Source organism: Syngnathus scovelli, chromosome 2 (genome assembly GCF_024217435.2).
Source record: "Syngnathus scovelli strain Florida chromosome 2, RoL_Ssco_1.2, whole genome shotgun sequence".
NCBI classification, from domain to species: Eukaryota; Metazoa; Chordata; class Actinopteri; order Syngnathiformes; family Syngnathidae; genus Syngnathus; species Syngnathus scovelli.
This window is the reverse complement of record NC_090848.1, coordinates 26,073,302-26,093,100: the sequence shown is the minus strand read 5'-3', so window position 1 is coordinate 26,093,100 and position 19,799 is coordinate 26,073,302. Positions and strand designations below refer to the sequence as shown.

Here is a 19,799-nt window from a genome sequence, read left to right as displayed (position 1 = left end):
CAAAGGATCACTGTATGTTTCTGTAGACGGACGGACGGACAAACTGACACTGTCTTTGTACCCTTGCTGATTGTGGCCTTCTGGTTCCTGCAGTTTCCTTTGGAGAGTACCGCCATGGAGCTGAAGGGTCTGAGCCCAGGAAGGGAGTATGTGTTTCAGGTGTGTACTATGGACCTCCTGGGTCTGGGCCAGTGGAGTCTCTGGAGCTCACCAATCACCGTCACTTTACCCACAATCAAAATGTCCCAAGTCAGGTTGTTGTCAGAATCTTAAATTCATTAAGGCATGAATAATTTTTGTCACGCTGTGTCAATTGATTGGTCATTGTGCTGCACTTTCTGATATACCTGCCTTGGCCACCTGTCGCCAGTGTAAGTCAGACAAATATAGTTTTCATCGAGATGTCTCTACTCTCAGTTCATCAGTACGGTAAAAATAGTAATTCTTGCAAAGAATAAATAATATATGACTGTGAGTACTACTATGTCTCCTGGTGTGTTGCACTGTTTTGAGTTCAATTCATTGCTTATAGGAACGGTCCCCAATCTATTTAGCACCACGGACCGTTTTAATAGCTGTGTCCAATTTCACAGGCTGCGTCCTCAGAAGTTAGTTTTTTCGGCCAGTTTTCAGGCTACATTACATAATTTCCAGAGCGACGCGATGGCGCATCACGTGACACACGAATACAGCCTTAAAACTGGCCTTCGTTTCCATGGCGATGAACTTGTTTCTTATTATTACTTTTTAAAATATTTATGTAGGACATGTAAACACATGTAGGTATCAAACATAGAGCCTAAGAAATAAAGCACTCCAATACAAGGTTTAGTGTGCTTTGGAATTTGTAGATTGCCCAATAGTTACACATGTAAATTAGGTTTCTGGTTAATGTATCGACATTTATAAACATGCCATTTAGCCAGCAGTATCTTAGAAATGTATTTTCGTTCAGATTTGTTGCACGAGTACACTTAAGTACTTTTGTTTTACTTGTTTCTTTTCACTTTCTTGTAGCAGACTTAAGTGATGCCCACATTGCTCCACTCTATACAACAGCAATGCATTTAACACTACTTGACACGCCTTCTCGCCCAAGCTGTTGAAAATGAAAATGAAAGACCTCGTGTACGCAAGTGTTTCCGGTGGAGCATTTACTTTGAAATTCCAGACAAAGTGTTGTTGCTAGACCAATCGGGGAGTCTTCGGGTAGCTCAACGTATTAAACGTTGAGAAGAGAGTAGGAAAGCATTGAAAGAGAGACGCAAAATGAAGGCTGTGAAGATCACATTTTCATAGCTTTAACTCACGGCCCGTCTCCATAGAAACCAGGCCAGGTTCAAAGGCCAAGTGAATTTGAACACCAGCGGTACCGTCTTGTTGCGCCGGAAATGACGCCATGTCGTTGCTATATTGTGCGTTGAAAGACGCTGCCTATTAATTTGTACAGAGATAGTCCGCCTGTCCAAATTCGCCACAGCTTATGCGGTCCAGGGAGACGGAGCTTATTATGTGAAATGTAGCTGAGCTTTCCAAAATAGACATAGGTACAGATTCAAATAGCCTGTTTAGGTTTATCCTCTTTTGGTGCAAAATAAAATAATATTCTGCAAAAGTAGTGGTTGCTTCTAGGTTATAATTTGTGGTTCCTTGGACAAAATTAGTTGTAAAGGGAAATGTGCTTTTGGGAGTTTGCAAACATATTTTTTAAGGTTGTGTTAAACTTATAATCATATTAATATCTAGTATTAGAGTGCTCGTGTGGATTGGTGGGGGGCGAAGAATGTGCAGGCAAACTGCATGAACTTGTTTTCTTGGAAGTGTTGTGTATAGGCCCAGACAGGGAGTACCGGACGAGAGAACATCTCAAGGTCGGGAATGAGAACAACAGCACGTCTATGTGTCTCGGACTTCGCGGGAAATTCCAACCACCTGACCTCCGCGATAGCACCGACACGGGGAGGAGATGGCCATCCACCAATCATCTCACAATATTTTGCATGCTTTAATATTCATATTGTGTTTCTTTAAAACTGGGCAACCCGGAAGAATGTGTCGTCTTTTGGTGGTCACAAAAACGCACGAGTTTTAGTGTGAGGGACCCGGGACCCAGGCCTGTATTAGTGCGCTTTGTCAGGAATAAACAATTGGTAGATTTGGTCTGATTGATCTACTGGTCTTCTCTTTGACAGAACGAACTCGCAAAATTGTTAGGTGCGCCAGTGTGTGGATTAGGACATAGCAATTTATGTGTTAAGTGTTGATCGCAATTTGGAGTCAGATCAATAACTAGAATCCGTAACCTAACAGTTGAAAACCCCTGCTTCATGCGAACACCACAGTATAATATAATAATAAACGTGAATACACATTGTATTCCTATACAACTTTAGCAGTGTCCTCGTGCCTCGCACCAACAGCATAATATGTGTAATGTTATGTTCACATCACAAGAATTGGAGAGGATCCTGTCCATTTTTTAAAATAAAAGATTGTTCAGACTATGGGAAATTAAACACATTTTTTAGTCTTTCTTGTGCGGCCCAGCACCAAATGAGCCACGGAATGGTACCGGTCGGCAGCCCAAGGGTTGGGGACCCCTGGCTAAAAGCACAGATGTCAGATTCAAGGTTGGGGGCCATATCCGGCCCACTGCATCATTTTATGTGGCCCATGAAAAAAAAATCATGTCTGTCAACTATAATCTATACCAAAATGTTTGTCATGTGTAATGAATAATATTGAGATTTTGAAAGATTTTCTCAATACCATTTTTACAGTATTGAACTACATTTGAACTCATTCCTATCCTTGACATCTAATTTCAAAGATAGTACACTATCATTTTACATCTAATATGTGATATGGGTTTGGTTTCACTGTCAAAAAAGCCATCTGAGGAAGGAAAACCGTATCTACAAAGTGGCCCGCAACCAAAATAATAGTGTGGCAGTTTTCTCCTACATTCCAAAGAGGTTAATTGGAAACTCGAGGTTAATTGGACACGCTACGTCCATAGGTTTGTTTGTTTGTTTGTTTTATTTAGGATCCCCATTAGCTCTGGCAATGCCAGTGCTACTCTTCCTGGAGTCCTTAAGGTGTGAGTGTGAATGGTTCTATGCCAATGTGTGTGCTGCGATTAGCTAACCAGTTCGGGGTGTCCCCCGCCTCCTGCCTAAAGTCAGCTGTGATAGGATATTGGAGATAGAGTGAGCATATAGTTCGGGAGGAGCAGAACTGTCACCAGACCTCAGTCTTTAGGAGGGGACAAGAAATGCATGGGGGGCCCAATTATTACCCTAAAAAACTGCATGCGTGCATACATGCGTGGCTTGAATGCATCAATGCAAACACATTAGAATCAAATGATGGATAGAATTATTGTTATTGGTTGGTCCAAGTCAATTTATAAGTCAAGGATTCTGATAAAGCAATATATATATATATTTCATATTTGACAGGGCAAGCAAGACATTAAGAAGTGTAGCGGAGGTGAGAGACACGAGATAACGAAAAAATACAAAATATATTTTGGGGAACTTAGTTTGATGGGGCACATTTATATTTGTTGCAAGGCTCTGGAGAGGAGGCCGCTGGCTGTGCTTATATCTATTCACTCAGCGCATGTACGCGCATGCGTGCAAGCATATTGATGTGGGGGGGGGCAACTGAAACTCCCGCCCCCCACTTGTCCTGCACAAGGGGTACATCAGTGAAAGAACCACCTTCCAATGAGACCAGTGACCATTGAAGGACTTAAGTCACTGCTGCTGAAGGATTTTAATGCCACTAGCTTCCCATTGTAATGTCTGACTTGATTGCAAAGGATATGCTGAATAGAGTTCCTCAGGGCAAACATTCATAACACCTTTGAAGAAGACACTGCAAAAGAAAAGTCAAATGTTTTATTTTCCTTATGAATCAGTAAGAATCCATGTTACATACTAACATGTCTGACATCAAATTAAACATCTAAGAGCACACATAGTCAATACATCTTGCGTTAAATAGTTAAGAAACATTTTTACAACAGTATTGTTATTTGCTCACTATCGTGACATTTGAAATAGAACATAATGTCTAAACAGTTTGATTTGTCTTTCACTCTTGATGGTTTAAAGGAAACCTGCATGAATCATTGGGGAAGGAGATGATGGAAAGTGGAGGAACCACAACATTCTGCGTTCCTTTGAAGGAAGTCGTGTGACCACACGGCATGTTAAATGAAAGGACTTGTCACGTGTGCGCGTGTGTGCACGTGTGGAGAAATGACATGGTTTCAGTACTTTGGATCAACAATATCTTACTGTGTTTTCTCAATTGAACACATTACTCTATTAAGCTTTTCCCTTTGTCCTCTAATAGAGGCCCAACAGTCTCAGCAGTTGAGTAAATATTTTAGGAAGTGCAAAGTACGACTTTGGAACATCAAGACAACCGCGTGTCAATGTTTCTCACAAAGCTCTCGACAATAAAAACAAAATTACACAAACGTATAAAGTGATCAACGGTGATGCTTGTAAGCATTCATCAACATGCTTTTCATGGGTGATTCGTGGAAGAAAGACGATAGAAAATTTGTGTAATTTTTTTTTTCTCATTTGCATTGGCAAGCAAAAATAAAAAAATAAAAATCCACCACAAAACAAAAGCTTGTTTTTCACATTTTAATTTTGGGCTCACATTTAAAAAATGGCTACATGTTTGAGAATTTTGAAGAGTTTTAAAATCTAATTTGTCAGCTGACATGAAATTTGAAACCGTTCAGTAAATACACGTAAGCATGTTAGTTGCCTCAGCAATAATAAAGCCAGGTCCAAATGTTTTTCACCTTACACTCAACCAATAACTATAAAAACTTTAACTGCATAGAATGCATTCTAATACACTTTAATTTGATTATAGGGTACAAAAGGGTCCGCTGTATACAATAAAGAGTTTAACATGATCATTATCAAAGGTCCTCAGTCAAGCGTTGAATGCCACGCACTATATATCGACGAAAAAGACGGTGTAAGAACAATGGCAGATACACTTAGATTGAATATATAATAAAAACTTTATAAATGCGCGCGCACTCACGTAAAAGACAGTGTAAGAACAATGACGCTTCGACTCTGGTATATTCCTTCAGTTTTTTTGGTTGTTAACGCGCGCGCACTCACACACACACACACACAAGTACACACACGCACAAAATGCAGGTGAAGTTTCGGTGAGACATGGGATGCTATCAATGCTTCACAGCCAAAGTTGACATCAGCTGGATGCCTGATGTGTAACTGATCCAGGCACCAATATCTACAACTGATTTCACCATTTCTTTGAAAGAACAGTCCTACCCAGTGAGCCAGTCATTGTCAGTGCCTGTGTGACAACTGTTACACAATGTTTTTTTTTTTTAGGGTGTATTCAGACCAGAAAAGTCCTTCAGTCCGCATGTTTGGTCTGGATCAAAAGCGGACTTAGGGTGTATTCAGAATAGAAAAGTCCTGTAGTCCGCTTGTTTGGTCAGGACCAAAAGCGGACTTAATTATTTTCGTTTGGTGCGGTTCCTATTCAGACTGTACAAGTGAAGTACCGTAATTTTCTGACTATAAGTCGCGGTTTTTTTTTTCATAGTTTGGGTGCGGGAGCGACTTACACTGAGGAGCGACTTATATGTGAATTTTTAAAAAAAATTTCAAAAAAAAAAGTGAAACCGCGATAAACGAACCGCGATGTAGCAAGGGATTATTGTAATTTAAATTTCAAGTGACGTCAGCAGCACGTTTACATAAAGGACAAAGATTCGATCACGGGATGACGAAGGGCCCCACGTACTACCGGCATCATTAGCTGCTTTGTTTGTAAGTGACACGGAGGACGAAGAGTTTGAAGGGTTTAAGGATTTGGAATGACAAAAGGTTTGAAAAACTATTATGGCTTTTACGTACGCCCGGTCCTACACTACGGAGCTCTCTTTCACTTCCGTGGATGGAAGTTGGGGGCCGGCGCTCAGCCGGGTGGCTGCCCGGGGACGGTGGATGGGGCTCGGACATGGCTTTTACGCACGCCCGGTCCTATTCTATGGAGCTCTCTTCCACCTCCGTGGCTGGAAGTGCCACCTTCGGGTATGGAAGTCCACGTTGAATTTTGTCAAATATATGTCCCCCAAAATGCGACTTATACTCCAGAGCGACTTATATGTTTTTTTTTCACATTATTGTGCATTTTATGGCTAATGCGACCTATATTCCGAAGCGACTTTTAGTCCGAAAAATATGGTATACACATCCACGTTTGTGACGATCTGTCCTCCCATTGGACAGCAATGACCAGGGCGGCACACAGAGCACAGACCCAGAAATGGAGGAAAACATGCGAGTCCTATGCGCTGTGTTCCTGTTCTGCATATTCGTGCGGTTGGTTCGGATCTACACTGTTTGTATTCACAGCTGAAGCGAACCACACTAGAGTTCATTTGGAAGCGAACCGAGACCACTTTAGAAAGTGGGTCTCGGTCCGTTTCTTTAACCCGCACCAGGATTTGTTTGCGTGTATTCACATCTGCACAAAAGGTCCGGACAAGCGTTACAATCGAACCCTGGTCCGTTTAAAGTGGACCAAACACTCAGGTCTGAATACAGCCTTACATGTACATCCGTCCATTATCTGAACCACTTTTCCTGGTGCCTATGTCCGATGATTTCAGGGATCAGTAATAATAAAATTAAAAACTTTAAATGTTTATCCTTTCTGGAAAGGTGACAAAGGTTGTTTACATTTAGCAAGAATATTTTTTTTTGCATCATCTAAGAATTTTGTGTGTATTAAGTGTTGGTAGTTTAGAGTAATTTTAGCTTTTCAATTGAATATATTTGTACAAAGGTAGTGAAACATAACCCCATTTTTTTATTCTAGTGCTCAGTCTTTGTTGTCCATGTACTAATAGCCATATGTCAAAGTAGACCACAACATTTAATAATCTCCTGTGAACAAAGGGCTGAATGAACTCTTAGTGATACTGAAGGAAGCTGTGATTTGAAATTATTTTGCACGTTCAGTTTTTGTCTCATGTCACACACTCCTGGTCCATGACTTCTGATAACAACTCATCTTGATAACCATAGAACATAGAACAGTGGTGAATTATCAGAAGTATTTCCATGGTGAAGAGAAACATCTTCACAACAGCCAACCAAGATACTAAAAACTCAAGGAAAAAGGAAGATGTCCCTATAAAGCCTGCACGAGTGTAAATATAGTGTCCACTTCACAGTGAAAGCCATTCATAAGCCTCAAAATAGTAAGACAAATTGGACTCTCTAAAAACATTTGGCGGAACAAATAAAACCATAACCTAGATCTAAAACAGGGATTGGGAACCCATGGCCCGCGAGACAGATGTGGCTCTTTTTACGTCTGTATCTGGCTTGCAAATAAATCTTAGATTGCATTTTATCCACCGACCTTGTAAAATGAAACAGAGGAAGTGTTAAAAAGAAGGTTCACAATATGACTCACTCATACATTTTTATACGTTCACCCATCCATTTTCTGCTCCAATGTGGCAATTCATGCAATGCCACTTGGACTTCTGGGTGCATAATGTCAGACACTAAAACTGCTGTTTTTATTGGATAATGACATGAATCAGCGGCAACATATAAATGGAGAAAATGTCTTGAATCCGATTAGAGTTCGGAATAAAATTTTGATTGGATTCACAGTTTTCATAGACACTAAAAATATTGATTCAACGGGAACTTGCATGTTCATGTATAACACTTTTGGGCGGAGCAATTCATTCTTACGTGCAGATTAACAAAATATACCGGAAATCGCAGTAGAAGAAGAAGCCGTAGGGACTTCTATGTCAACAAAACATCACTCTGTCCACTTCTACTTCAAACGTTAGTTATTTTGCCTATATTCATTCCCTTCCTTCCTAATAGGGCTGCAATAAATATCTCCTATAGATAGCGAGCTGGGAGTCATAGTCTCTCCAGCGTGTCCTGGTTCTAGGGAGGTTTGCTGATGGCATCCTAAACAGATGCTTCTGCTAGAAGCGGCTCTATTCTGATCCCCTCTCAGATGGTCGAGAACTTCATCGATCCCTAAGGCCTGGCACACAAAAATCATCGGGCCATTTCTGTCCAGATTTATCCCCGTCACAACCAAAACCATCAAAGAACCAATTTAAGATTGTCCGATAAGGTTACAGATGAACCTTTTGTCAGATGTGTGTTGAGCGTGGTTTTGTCCTGATAATACAGTCCAAAATAGGTAGGGGTCAACAATCTTAAATATTGACTAAATATGGTCAATCTTATGACCAAAAATCTTCGTGTGTGGGCAAAGCCAACTATTCTCAAGCTATTTGGCTCCATGGACTGTGACATAAACGTAATGTAGGCATTCAAGGAAGCGCCCTGACTGGCTGACTGGCGATAAATAAAACGTATGATAAATAAAAAAAAGTATGCCCCTACCAAAAATCTGGATTTTTTTTGGTATAAAAATGGGTTCTTCCAACAGCAAGAAAGAAGTATTTTCCAAGAATTTTCCATATTGCGAAGCCCCCCCCCATCCCAAACACTGGGTTTGGAAGATCATGAGTGCTCATGCAAGAGCTTTACCCTGGACTGGATTCTAGAGTAGATTTTAGTGTTAGCGGTTGAGATTATTGGAGCAGACCACACACAAAACTGATAAGTCTGCATTTTTCTCTTTATGCGAGGGTGTCACATAAAAAGATAAAACAAATGTTTGGAAAATCCTTATGTCTGTACCAGGCCTAAAAGAGAGCCCAAACACCAATGCAAAGGAAACCCATTTTGGCTAATGTCTCACAGTTCATGACCATACCAGGCTAGTAACGTGTATCGACTGGTAAATAGAAAGCTTTGCCTTTCAGCTCAGCAGGTTCTTCACCTCAGCAGCAAACCAAAACAACATCTGGTGCTGATCCAGAACTTTCTCACTTTTTCATCATTTTTTGAATGGGTTTGTCATCAAACCTTATTATCGAGAGGTATCATCACATGACATAAATAATCATAACCTTAAGGCCATGCCCGCCAAGACGCAGTTCCTTGTGGTTTACTGTGCAACAGTTGAAAGATTCATTGAAATATCCATGAAGTGATTTGTTGATTTGTTTTACCACCGTACTTCGCAAACTTTCTCGGCAGTAACTGCAGTTCCTGGCGAATCGTTGGTGTGACGGTGTAAAGAAGACTAAAAATAACGGTGATGTACATGTGATAAGTTCTCAAGATGTGGTGTTTCACTTGGACAAGACAAAAATTGAAAACAATGCTATGCAGACAGAAAAATGTCCTTGTTACAAATTTTGGTTCCTTGGAAAATATGTAAATGTCCATATGATATAATGGCTGATTAATACTGTACCTGTCAAAATCTGGACCTATTGTAGCTGCTGACAAGCTTATGTATCTTTACTCACATTACCAAACTTTTGTGTTGCATACACCCAACCAATTAAATACTGTATTAAAATCAAAGAGAGTCTTATGGGAATTTTCATTCAACTTTCAAACAAATAAAATCCTAATTTGTTGTTTGATTTGCAATTGAAAATGGAACAAATTAATGACAAACCAATTATGGAACATGGACAAACCATAGAGGTATCTGTGTATCTGTGTGCTTGCCTCCGTGTGTGTGCATGTATACGGGTGCGTTTCTTAATATGTGTCAGTCCGGTAGCTTTGGTGGGTCTCAGCGGTAAGCTGCGTGGTTTCAGTGGCAGAGGACGGCTGCATCATGATGGGATCATTGTTTCCATCTGCAGGAGACAATGCACGCAATACAAGACACTGTGTGTTATGATGCAGAGTGAAAGTCTTCTTCAACAAGCATTGTAAGCATTTTTCACCTCTCTCATCAGCAGTCATTTGGGCCTCCAGATCTTCTGGGGATACATAGAAATCAGGATCCTGGTCCATGGGTGGCCGAGGTTTGCATTTTCCGCAGCAGCAGTTGCAGCAGCAGCACATGCAGCAGCAGAAGTAACAACCAGTGGACAAGCAGCAGAAAACAAATAATGCCTGTGGGGGACACCAATAAAAATAATTAAAAAGGGGGGGGGCCACAATAGATGGCAGTGGTGCTCTCATTGTCAACACTAACGCAGGGAGTACAGAGCACTGGATGTCAGGAGACTGATTTCCGCATACACTGTTTACACAGCCATGATGGCAGATGCATTTTGCCCTTCAAATGAACCCACTGAATCGTAAAACTGTGAATGGAACGTTGTTTATGCGGAAAATTGTTGGCTATTGATGGCTGTATTACTGACGGATGGGAGGAGGATTACAGGGACCTGGGTTCTCCCTGGTTCGCCACCTTGTCGTGGTGGAGAACCTTGTGTGTTCCCATGAACCTGAGAGCAATGCCGTCTGAAGCTTAAGCTCCTGGTAGGGTCACCCATGGCGGTGAGGTCCAGGGGGAGGTTCCAGACAAAGCAAGATCCCCCAAAAAAAGACCTCAAGGGTGGATGTGGCGAATGATAACAATGTCACAACGGCACTGAAGGCGGATGAAGGCTGCAACAGAGGATGACTGGAGGGCACCCTCTGTGGTCCTCCAGGCCACTTGAACCAGGCCCCCTCTGCCAAGGCCCCGTGTGGTGGCTGCAGGCGCATCAGTTTCTTCACGTTGAAAGATATCACGCGCAGGCGTCCTCCCGAAAGGGAACCCATCCTACTTTATATCCCAGATCATGAGTCCTGTGGCGACCAGGAAGTGGTGACGGAAACAGGACAGTGTAGTCTGGGAGCTCCTACCAACAACCTGGCACACAGGCGGTGAGTGTTAGATTCAGTCGCTAAGCTCTTGGAATGAGGCGGAAAGAGCTTTTCGGCAGCTGCACCCATGATTAAATAGCCCTAGTCAGGATCCACTCTGCTCACTCCAGTAGGGGAGCAGGTTAGAAAAGGTACCCTACAAATAGCCTGCCTTGAAACTGCTGTCTGGACCTCCGCACCTAGAGGGATTTCCACGGCGCAGTGATAAATATAAACTGAAAATTGAATAGTTTAAACGGAAATGTTTCTATTTTGGAACCTGGAATGAGGACCCTCATGGACAACAAAGCCAATGAGTCTTTGAGCCAAAGACGAAATGCTATTATCTCAAGAGAGCTAAAGAGATTCCAGATTAACATCGTAGCGCTCTCTGAAACCCGACTGGCTGATGAAAGACAGCTGAAGGAGGAAAGAGGCAGATAAATTTTCTTTTGGAAAGGAAAGCCTGCAAATGAGCCACGTATCCATGGTGTGGGCTTTGCTATAAAGAACAGCCTCATCAACCACCTCTATGAATTCCCTGTGGGTATCAATGAACGCCGAATGACCTGATGCTTGCAAGCAGTCAAAAGGCCACCATTATTAGTGCTTATGCACCAACGCTTGATGCACAGTCGTAATGGTGACCTTCGCTGAACTTGATGCCATTCTATCCAAAGTCCCCAAGGAGGACAGGATAATCCTACTTGGAGACTTCAATGCCAGAGTGGGACGAAACCATCATTTATGGAGAGGCACGATGGGAAGAGAAGGGGTTGGAAACATCAACTCCAATGGCACATTACGGCTGACAAAGTGCTCAGAACACAACCTGGTCCTCACTAACACACTTTTCCGTCCCAAAAAAATACATTCAAAACATCATGGATGCATCCTTGCAGTAAACTCTGGCACCTCATTGACTATGTCATTGTCCGCACCAGCGACCGTTGTGATGTGCTTAACACCAGCACAATGACCAGTGCAGACGATTGCTGGACTGACCACCGCCTTGTTCACTTCATCATGTCTATCCACTTAATGCAGAAAAGAAGGATGCAGAAAAGACAAAGCTTAACATAGAGCGGCTAGATTATACCACCTACCAGCATCAGCTTCAGGCGGCTCTCAGTGCGGACCTGCCCAGGCAATATCCAACTGATGCTGAAGAACACTGAGACAAGCTTTCATTTACCATCAGGAACTCCAGCAAAAGCACCCTCGTCATAAAAAGCAGAAACATCAAGACTGGTATGATGAAAATGACATTGAAATCCAACAGCTCGTAGACATCAAGCGGCAAACTTTTATCACCTGGCAAAGTAATATCAATTGCAAGGTTAAAAGAGCAGCCCTTGTCAAAGCAAATGCTGGTGTCCAATCAACGGTTAGGAAACTGAAGAACCATTGGTGGAAGAATAAGGCTTTGGAGATCCAGCAGCTTGCTGGCTCTGGAGACACCAGAGGATTCTTCGAAGCCACAAGAGCAGAGGAGCAACTTCTTACCATCAACCGATTCAGGGCCAAAGGTTGAACCACCACCATATTCATCATGGAGCTGCAGTATGCGGATGACAACACCCTTGTAGCCCTCTCAGAAGAGAATCTACACTGCACTATGGTTGCCTTAGCAAAAGTATACAAAGCTTGGTCTCGCCATCAACGTAAAAAATACTCAAATCCTCCATCAGCCAACACCAAAGGGTACTCCTGTCCCGCTCCCAAACATCTTCATTGACAACACAAGATTGGAAAACATGGACCGCTTGTGGGCAGCCTTCTATGAGATACACTACCGCCTCAGCAATGCCAGTGGAGCTTTTTCAATGCTAAGGAAAATAGTCTGTGATAACTACAACCTTCTGGCAAAGACCAAAATCCTGGTCTACAAAGCTGTAGTGCTACACACTCTTTTTTAAGGATAAGATGCCTGGACCACATACAGCAGGCATTTAAAAACCTTAGAGGTATATCACCAGAGATGCCTCTGAAAAATCCTCTGGATCAGTTGGAAGGATCGATGGACTAAACCACCACCAGATCCTCCTGCCTTCCGGCTCTGAGCCTGTGGCCGCTTGCTCTTGACTTGAGTGAGTGCACTCGTGTGTTTGTGGTGGCCTGAACTGGCCCGCTGCGTCCCTCCACACCAACAGCTTTGAGCCAGCTCCCTGGCCATCCAGCCGGTGTTCTCGGGGGCAGCCTCCACTCCCTGCGAGCTCGCCAGCCGTGACGAAGCTGTATGCCACCATGGCACACCTGGGCCTGCCATTTGTGCGGTTACAGTGGGATTCGACCAACACTGCACAGACATTACCACCCGATCCACTGCTGCTTCCACACATCTCACTGCCCACTAGTTTTTAGTTAACCAGCTACTAGCCACTGCTAACATACTACCTGGACTACTCTCAGCTGTTGTCACGTCTCATCTCCTCCGTGAACTATCACTTCTGCTACTCCAGGCTCCAACTCCTCACTCACTCATCTACACTCCTGCTGATCTTCACCGTCTCAGCAACAAAGACGAAGCCAAGAAGCCCGCCATCACAGGTTTGAATGATTATAGACCTGTTGCCCTGACATCTGTGATCATGAAATCTTTTGAGAGGCTAGTGTTGAACCACCTGAAGGACGTCACTGGCCCCCTGCAGTTTGCCTACCGGGCAAACAGGTCAGTGGACAATGCGGTCAACATGGGACTGTACTACATCCTGCACCACCTGGACACCCCAGGAACGTATGCCAGGATCATGTTTGTAGACTTCAGCTTGCCGTTCAACACCATCGCTCCTGACATCCTCCAACAGAAGCTCATCCAGCTCGCGGTGCCTGCCTCCACCTGTCAGTGGATCACCAGCTTCCTGACCAATAGGAGACGATGTGTGAGGCTGGGGAGCATCACATCTGACACCCGGACCACCAATACTGGCGCCCCTCAGGGGTGCGTCCTCTCCCCACTGCTCTTCTCTCTCTACACCAACGATTTCTCCTCAGGTGACTCTCCTGTGAAGCTCCTGAAGTATGCAGACGACACCACTCTCATCGGACTGATCCAGGACGGTGATGAGACTGCTACAGGCAGGAGGTGGAGCGGCTGGTCCACTGGTGCAGCCATAACTACCTGGAGCTGAACCCGCTCAACACCGTGGAGACCCTTCACCACTTTCACCCCTCACTATCCGCAGTAATACTAGTCTCTCAGCAGACACCTTCAAGTTCATGGGATCCACAATCTCTCGGGACTTGAAATGGACCAGCCACATAGACTGTCCGGAAGAAGGCCCAGCAGAGGCTGTACTTTCTGAGACAGCTCAGGAAGTTCAACCTGCCATGGGAGCTGCTGAAGACCTTCTATACTGCCATCATCCAGTCTGTCCTCTGCACTTCCATCACTGTCTGGTTTAGATCGGCATCCAAACAAGACAGGCACAGACTGCAACGGACAATCAGAACTGCAGAAAAGATAATTGGAATCAACCTCCCATCTATCCAGGACTTGTACCTGTCCAGGACTAGGAATGTGCAATTAACATCTCTACAGACCCTTCTCACCCAGGTTGCAGTCTGTTAGAACTACTCCCATCCAGATGGCGTTACAGAGCTCTGTACGCCAAAACCAGCAGACACAGAGACAGCTTCTTGCCCCAGGCTGTCGCTCTGATGAACTCACACCACTCTTAGTGTCTCAGAGTCATTGCTGTGCAATAGCATCCTGCTCTCGACGCTTTATTTTGAATTGTCTGTATAATGTGTTCTGTGTCCACCCTGCATCCATTGCAGCTTGGTCATCCTAGAAGAGGGATCCTCCCATCTGTGGTCTCTTCTCAAGGTTTCTCATTTCCACTAGTAGGAGTTTTTTAGGTGTTGTTAGTCACCTAAATGTTGAACAGAAGCTGAGAGTCAAATTCCTTGTTTGGCATGCTCAAACATGGCCAATAAAAATGATTGAATCTTGAACCACCACCATCTCCCTGCTGCTGCTGCTTCTTGTGCCAGCAAAGCTGGGATCCTTCGCCGTCACCGATACATCCACCATGGCTCTAGACTGTCTTTTGACCCCCTTGCTCCTCCATCTATCTCCCTCGCACTGCTGAACTGTTGCTCGCTCGCCAACAAATCACCTTTTTGAATTGCTACTGGACTGCGTTTTCTCTGTGAAACATGGCAACAGCCCCTGGATTTCTTCGCTCTCAACCAAGCCACTCCCCTTCCAACTAGTAGTTACATCGCCAAACCCCACCTATCTGGGCCAGGGGGCGGTATTGCTGTCCTCCATAAGCAGTCCCTATCCATCACTGAACTGAAACTCAACCTTCCATCTATTTCATCCTTTGAATATCTGGCCTTATCCCTTCCCAATTCTACTACCGTTGTTCTCATCTACCGTCCCCCAAAGTTACACCTGTCTTTTCTTTCTGAACTCTCTGAACTCCTCACCATTGTATCTGCTGTATCCTCCCGCCTCCTACTCACCGGTGACTTCAACATCCACATCCACCAGCCCACCGGTGTCAGACTTACTCTCTCTTCTGCATTGCTTCCATCTTATCCAGCACATCAACTTCCCCATCCACACCAAAGGCCACACCCTGGACATAGTCTGCTCCTCCTTCCCACTCTTATCCAACCCCCATCCTCTCACCTTTCCACTGTCTGATCATCTCTGCAACCTTTTCTCCGCCCCTCTACCCTCGCCCCATAATCCCACAAATTACACTATATCCTACCGCAACATCAAGACAGTAAACCCACTGACACTCTGCCAGCTCATATCCTCTGCTCTTCTATCTGACCCCACCCCAGTGACGTGCGGTGAGGGTTGGGGTTGGTGAGGCACTGACTCAGAGTCAGATTTACAAACGTACTGTATGACGCTAAGGCACTGACTCACAAGTCAGATTTACAAACATACATGGTTGTGATCCCATTCTTGATTAAATTTAATAACATTATAAACACACCACTGTACATTTAAACACACCACTGCAGTATTCTTACCTTTACTTGTAAATGAAGTATTTTTTAGAGTACCAATCCTTTTGAAACGAACGTGTTGTAGATCGTCCCGGGAGGCCCGTAGTTTGAATTAATCCTCGCAAATCTGGCGTTGGTCTTCCCTTGCTTATGATTTCTTGCTTTGACTGAAAGTCAAGTTTTGAAAAAATTCTTATCTTCGAGGTTATATCCTCCATTTTCAGGGAAAATAAAGCCAAATAGCAACGCGTTAGCACCGAATGTTGTTGGTTGTTTTTCTTTTCTTTTTTTTCTTCTTAATTTACTTTCACATTTACTCGTGTCGTGAACTATTAGCCGCAGGCTCACTATCGCCCCATCTTTGAGGCAAAAGTACTGGCTGCCTCAAGGCCCGTATTTTCCCGCTGACTGCAAGCACGCGCCGTTTGCATGCGCTCAGTACAGTGTGTGAGTAGTACACACACTCACACGCACGCCCTGAGAGGCACTACCTGTCACTGCCTCAGCCTCCATGATTCTCGTCTCCTGTTGTTATTTGAACAAGAAATACAGCTATTTTGACTATGAAAATGATCCAAATGTATAGGAAACACACCAAAATTGCATTAAAAGCATAGACCACAGGACAGATATTATATTATGTTTTATTATATTATTCATTTTTTAACAACTTATGGTGATAGCTGAGGAAACCATGTTGAGCCCTTTACCGCTCCTGGTGGCAAGGTGAGGCATTGCCTCACCTGCCTCCTATGAGTGCACGTGCCTGCCCCACCCCCTCTTCCCCTGATGACCTCGGCATCATGCTCAACAACATCCAGTCTGACTCCCTTGACTTCCTAGCCCCCTGGAAATCTTCCTCCATCACATTCACCAACTCTGCCCCCGGTACACCCCGGAGCTCCGTTTCTATTCCCACCTCCAGCGGAATTTTGCCCACTTTCCAGGGGAGGCAGGGGACAGAGCGTCTGAATGGACCACGTTTCGTGTCTTCATTGTCGAGGCGGCTGAGTGGAGCTATGGTCATAAGTTCGGTGCCTGTTGTGGACACCAGTGGTAAGGGATACCATCCATCTGAAGAAAGAGTGCTATTGGGCTATTTGGGCCTGTGGGACTCTGGAAGAAGATGACAGGTATGAGAGCTGGACAAACAAAACGCGGCTTCGGCATTTACTAAAGAAAAAACTCGGACACGGGAGTAGTTCAACGAGGCAGTGTCAAATGAGTTTCGGACACCTTTGAAGAAATTCTGGGCCACCATCTGGCGTCTCAGGAGGGAGAAGCAGTGCACTGTCAACACCGTGTATAGTGGAGTTGGGGTGCTGCTGACCTCGACTCAAGATGTCATGAGTCAGTGGGGAGAATAGCCCGAGGACCTCTTCAATTCCACTGACATACCTTGCACTGTGGAAAAAAGAGCCTGGGGACTCTGAGGTGGGCTTTCCCATCTCTGGGGTTGAAGTCACAGAGGTAGTTAAAAAGCTCCTCGGTGGCAGGGCCTCAGGGGTGGATAAGATCCGCTCGGAGTTCTTAAAGGCTCTGTATGTTGGGAGGCTGTCCTGGCTGACATGCCTGTACAGCACCACGTGGACATTTTTTTGAGAAGGGTGTGTTCCAACTACTGACGAATCACACTCCTTAGCCTACCCGGTATGGTCTATTCAGGGCTTCTGGTGAGGAGGGTCCGTCAGAAGGTCGAATCTCAGACTCAGGAGGAACAATGTGCTTTTCATCTTGGCTGTGGAACGGTAGACCAGCTCAACACCCTAAGCAGGGTCCTTGACGGTGCATGGGAGTTCGCCAAACCATTCTACATGTTCTTTGTAGACTTGGAGAAAGTGTTCAATCTTGTCCCTCTGTGACTGATGTGGGGGGGGGGCTGCTTCAGGAGGATGCCATACTGAAGCCACTTTGGCCTCTGTATCAGCAATACCAGAGTTTTGTCCGCATTGCCAGCAGTAAGTCGGATTCGTTTCCAGTGAGAGTTGGACTCGGCCAAGGCTGCCCTTTGTTCTGTTCAGAACCTTTGTCGACACAATTTGTAGGCGCAATCGAGGTGTTGAGGGTGTCCGGTTTGGTGACCTCAGCATCACATCTCTGCTTTTTTCTGATGATGTGGTGCTTTTGGCTTCTCACTGGAGCGGAGTGTGAAGCGGCTGGGATGAAAATCAGCACATCCAAATCTGAGACCATGGTCCTCAGTCGGAAAATGCCGGAGTGCCGGGGAGGAGATTGTACCCCATGGAGGAGTTTAAGTATCTTGGGCTCTTGTTAATGATTGAGGGTAGGATGGAGCAGAAGATTGACAGGTGGATCGGTGTAGTGTCTGCTGTGATGCGGACTCTGCACCGGTCTGTCGTGGGGAAGAAAGAGCGGACCCGAAAGGTGAAGCGCTCGATTTACTGGTCAATCTACAGTCCTACCCTCACCTATGGTCATGAGCTATGGTTCGTGACAGAAAGAAAAAAAATGTGATGCTATAATAACAAGGAATTCAGACAAAAGCATTGAAGTTCCACTTTATATAGACCACAACTGAATGATTACAATGTAAAAAAGAAGGATTTATCGGCATGATATATACACCTTAATAACACCACATTTGCCAATCAGGTACTAGCTGAGGACATTGCAGCCATTGCTCCACAAATCATTCCTCCATTTTTAGCTTCACCAGAGAGCAGCTGAAGTTCTGTGAATTCTTTTTGGCCATTTTGGGCGTCACATCCAGTACTGCCTTCTTCTTGGTTAATGCACAAGAATCAATCGAAGACGTTGCAGCAAGATGTTCAAAAATTCAGATATGACAGACGTTCGTTGTTGTGGTCGTGAAGTGTTTCTGGTGCCAGACAACCAACTGTTGAGTATGTCATGCTACACGGGGTACGATCAGCTATGAGACAGTGTTTGACACGTCTGTCGGCTCATTATTGGGCTACATTGATGTAGTCTCACGTCTGCATTACTTTCAGCACAGCAAATTCACTGTATCAAAAAATTCTACCCTGAGCTGTCTTTGCATTTAAATATGAATATCCTCACTGGCTACCAGTAGGAGTCAACAATGCATCATTTGCCTGATACTATATTGTAACCAATCTTGTATGTCATTGGCCGCATGGAGGACTGGGAGATCACATTACGCAATATGCATATGGAATTTTTTTTTCATGCAGTTTTATACTTTGCAGCCGTGTTCTCCAGTACATTTTTGACAGGCACATTGGCGAGCATTAGAAATATTTATCTCAATACTCCCCGTTTCACCTCATCATTGGCAAGGAGTTGAATGGGGAATGTGCATCCTGCAAAGATGAAATGAAGTCTTACCTTGGCCCACCAACTGGACAGAACAAAGTAAGTGTTGACGTTCTCCTCTCCAAACTGCTCGGCCACATAGAGGCCCAGGGAGCCATACTTGTCATATATGTTCTTCTTGGTGCTGTCGCTCAAAATGGAATGCGCATTGTTTATCTCTTTGAATCTCTCACCAGCCTCTGGATTGTCGGGATTCTTATCTGGGTGAAACTTTAACGCCAGTTTCCTGCAATAAATATGAAGAGTAAAAGTCAGTACAATTCTTTGCTCTCTTAGGCACTGTCGTGGTTCAGCTGACTTACTTGCAACTGCTACTGAAAAAAAAAAAATCCTACAAACCAAATCACAACCATGTTGTGATTGATGGGTCCAGGGTTTAAAACAGCAGCACTACAGTTCCTGGAGAAAGCTATGTGGTTGTCTGTAGTGTAATTATTTGAATTAGAGCTACGGATATGATTAAAGTTTTGTTTTTTAAAATCAAGGATTGTTACAATGTAGATGGTACTCCTACCCTTACGAAAAAGTAGTACCGTAATTTTCGGACTATAAGTCGCGTTATTTTATCATAGTTTGGGTGGGAGGGCGACATACTCAGGAGCGAACAACAAAATAGAGAAAAAATAAAATAAAGCAATTAACACTTTAAAGCGCCATATCCAAGTCCACTGTCTGCTGTATGCACACTTGCTCCATTTTTGCTCCTCTTAT

At 44.2% G+C, this 19,799-nt stretch overlaps 2 protein-coding genes across 8 annotated transcripts in view; one reads left to right on the top strand and one right to left on the bottom strand.

The window, feature by feature from the left end:
* Positions 1 to 2,160, top strand: part of LOC125988691 (interleukin-27 subunit beta) — a 36,505-nt gene extending 34,345 nt beyond the window's left edge. Inside the window, exons 6-7 of one of the 2 annotated variants that reach the window (XM_049754307.2) lie at positions 94 to 159; positions 1,822 to 2,160. In XM_049754307.2, the coding sequence (XP_049610264.1) occupies positions 94 to 159; positions 1,822 to 1,833 (78 nt within the window). In that variant the 3' untranslated portion in view covers positions 1,834 to 2,160. Of the gene's footprint in view, positions 1 to 93 lie in introns of both variants that reach the window. The other variant, XM_049754306.2, reaches the window with a different exon arrangement.
* A 1,731-nt stretch (positions 2,161 to 3,891) lies between these two features.
* Positions 3,892 to 19,799, bottom strand: part of LOC125988695 (dnaJ homolog subfamily C member 5) — a 69,856-nt gene continuing 53,948 nt past the window's right edge. For all 6 annotated transcript variants that reach the window (XM_049754323.1, XM_049754320.1, XM_049754321.1 and 3 more), the window contains 3 exons: positions 19,101 to 19,314; positions 9,884 to 10,055; positions 3,892 to 9,793 (listed from right to left, as the gene is read on the bottom strand). In XM_049754323.1, coding sequence (XP_049610280.1) covers positions 9,693 to 9,793; positions 9,884 to 10,055; positions 19,101 to 19,314 — 487 coding nt within the window. In that variant the 3' untranslated portion in view covers positions 3,892 to 9,692. The remainder of the gene's footprint in view (positions 9,794 to 9,883; positions 10,056 to 19,100; positions 19,315 to 19,799) is intronic.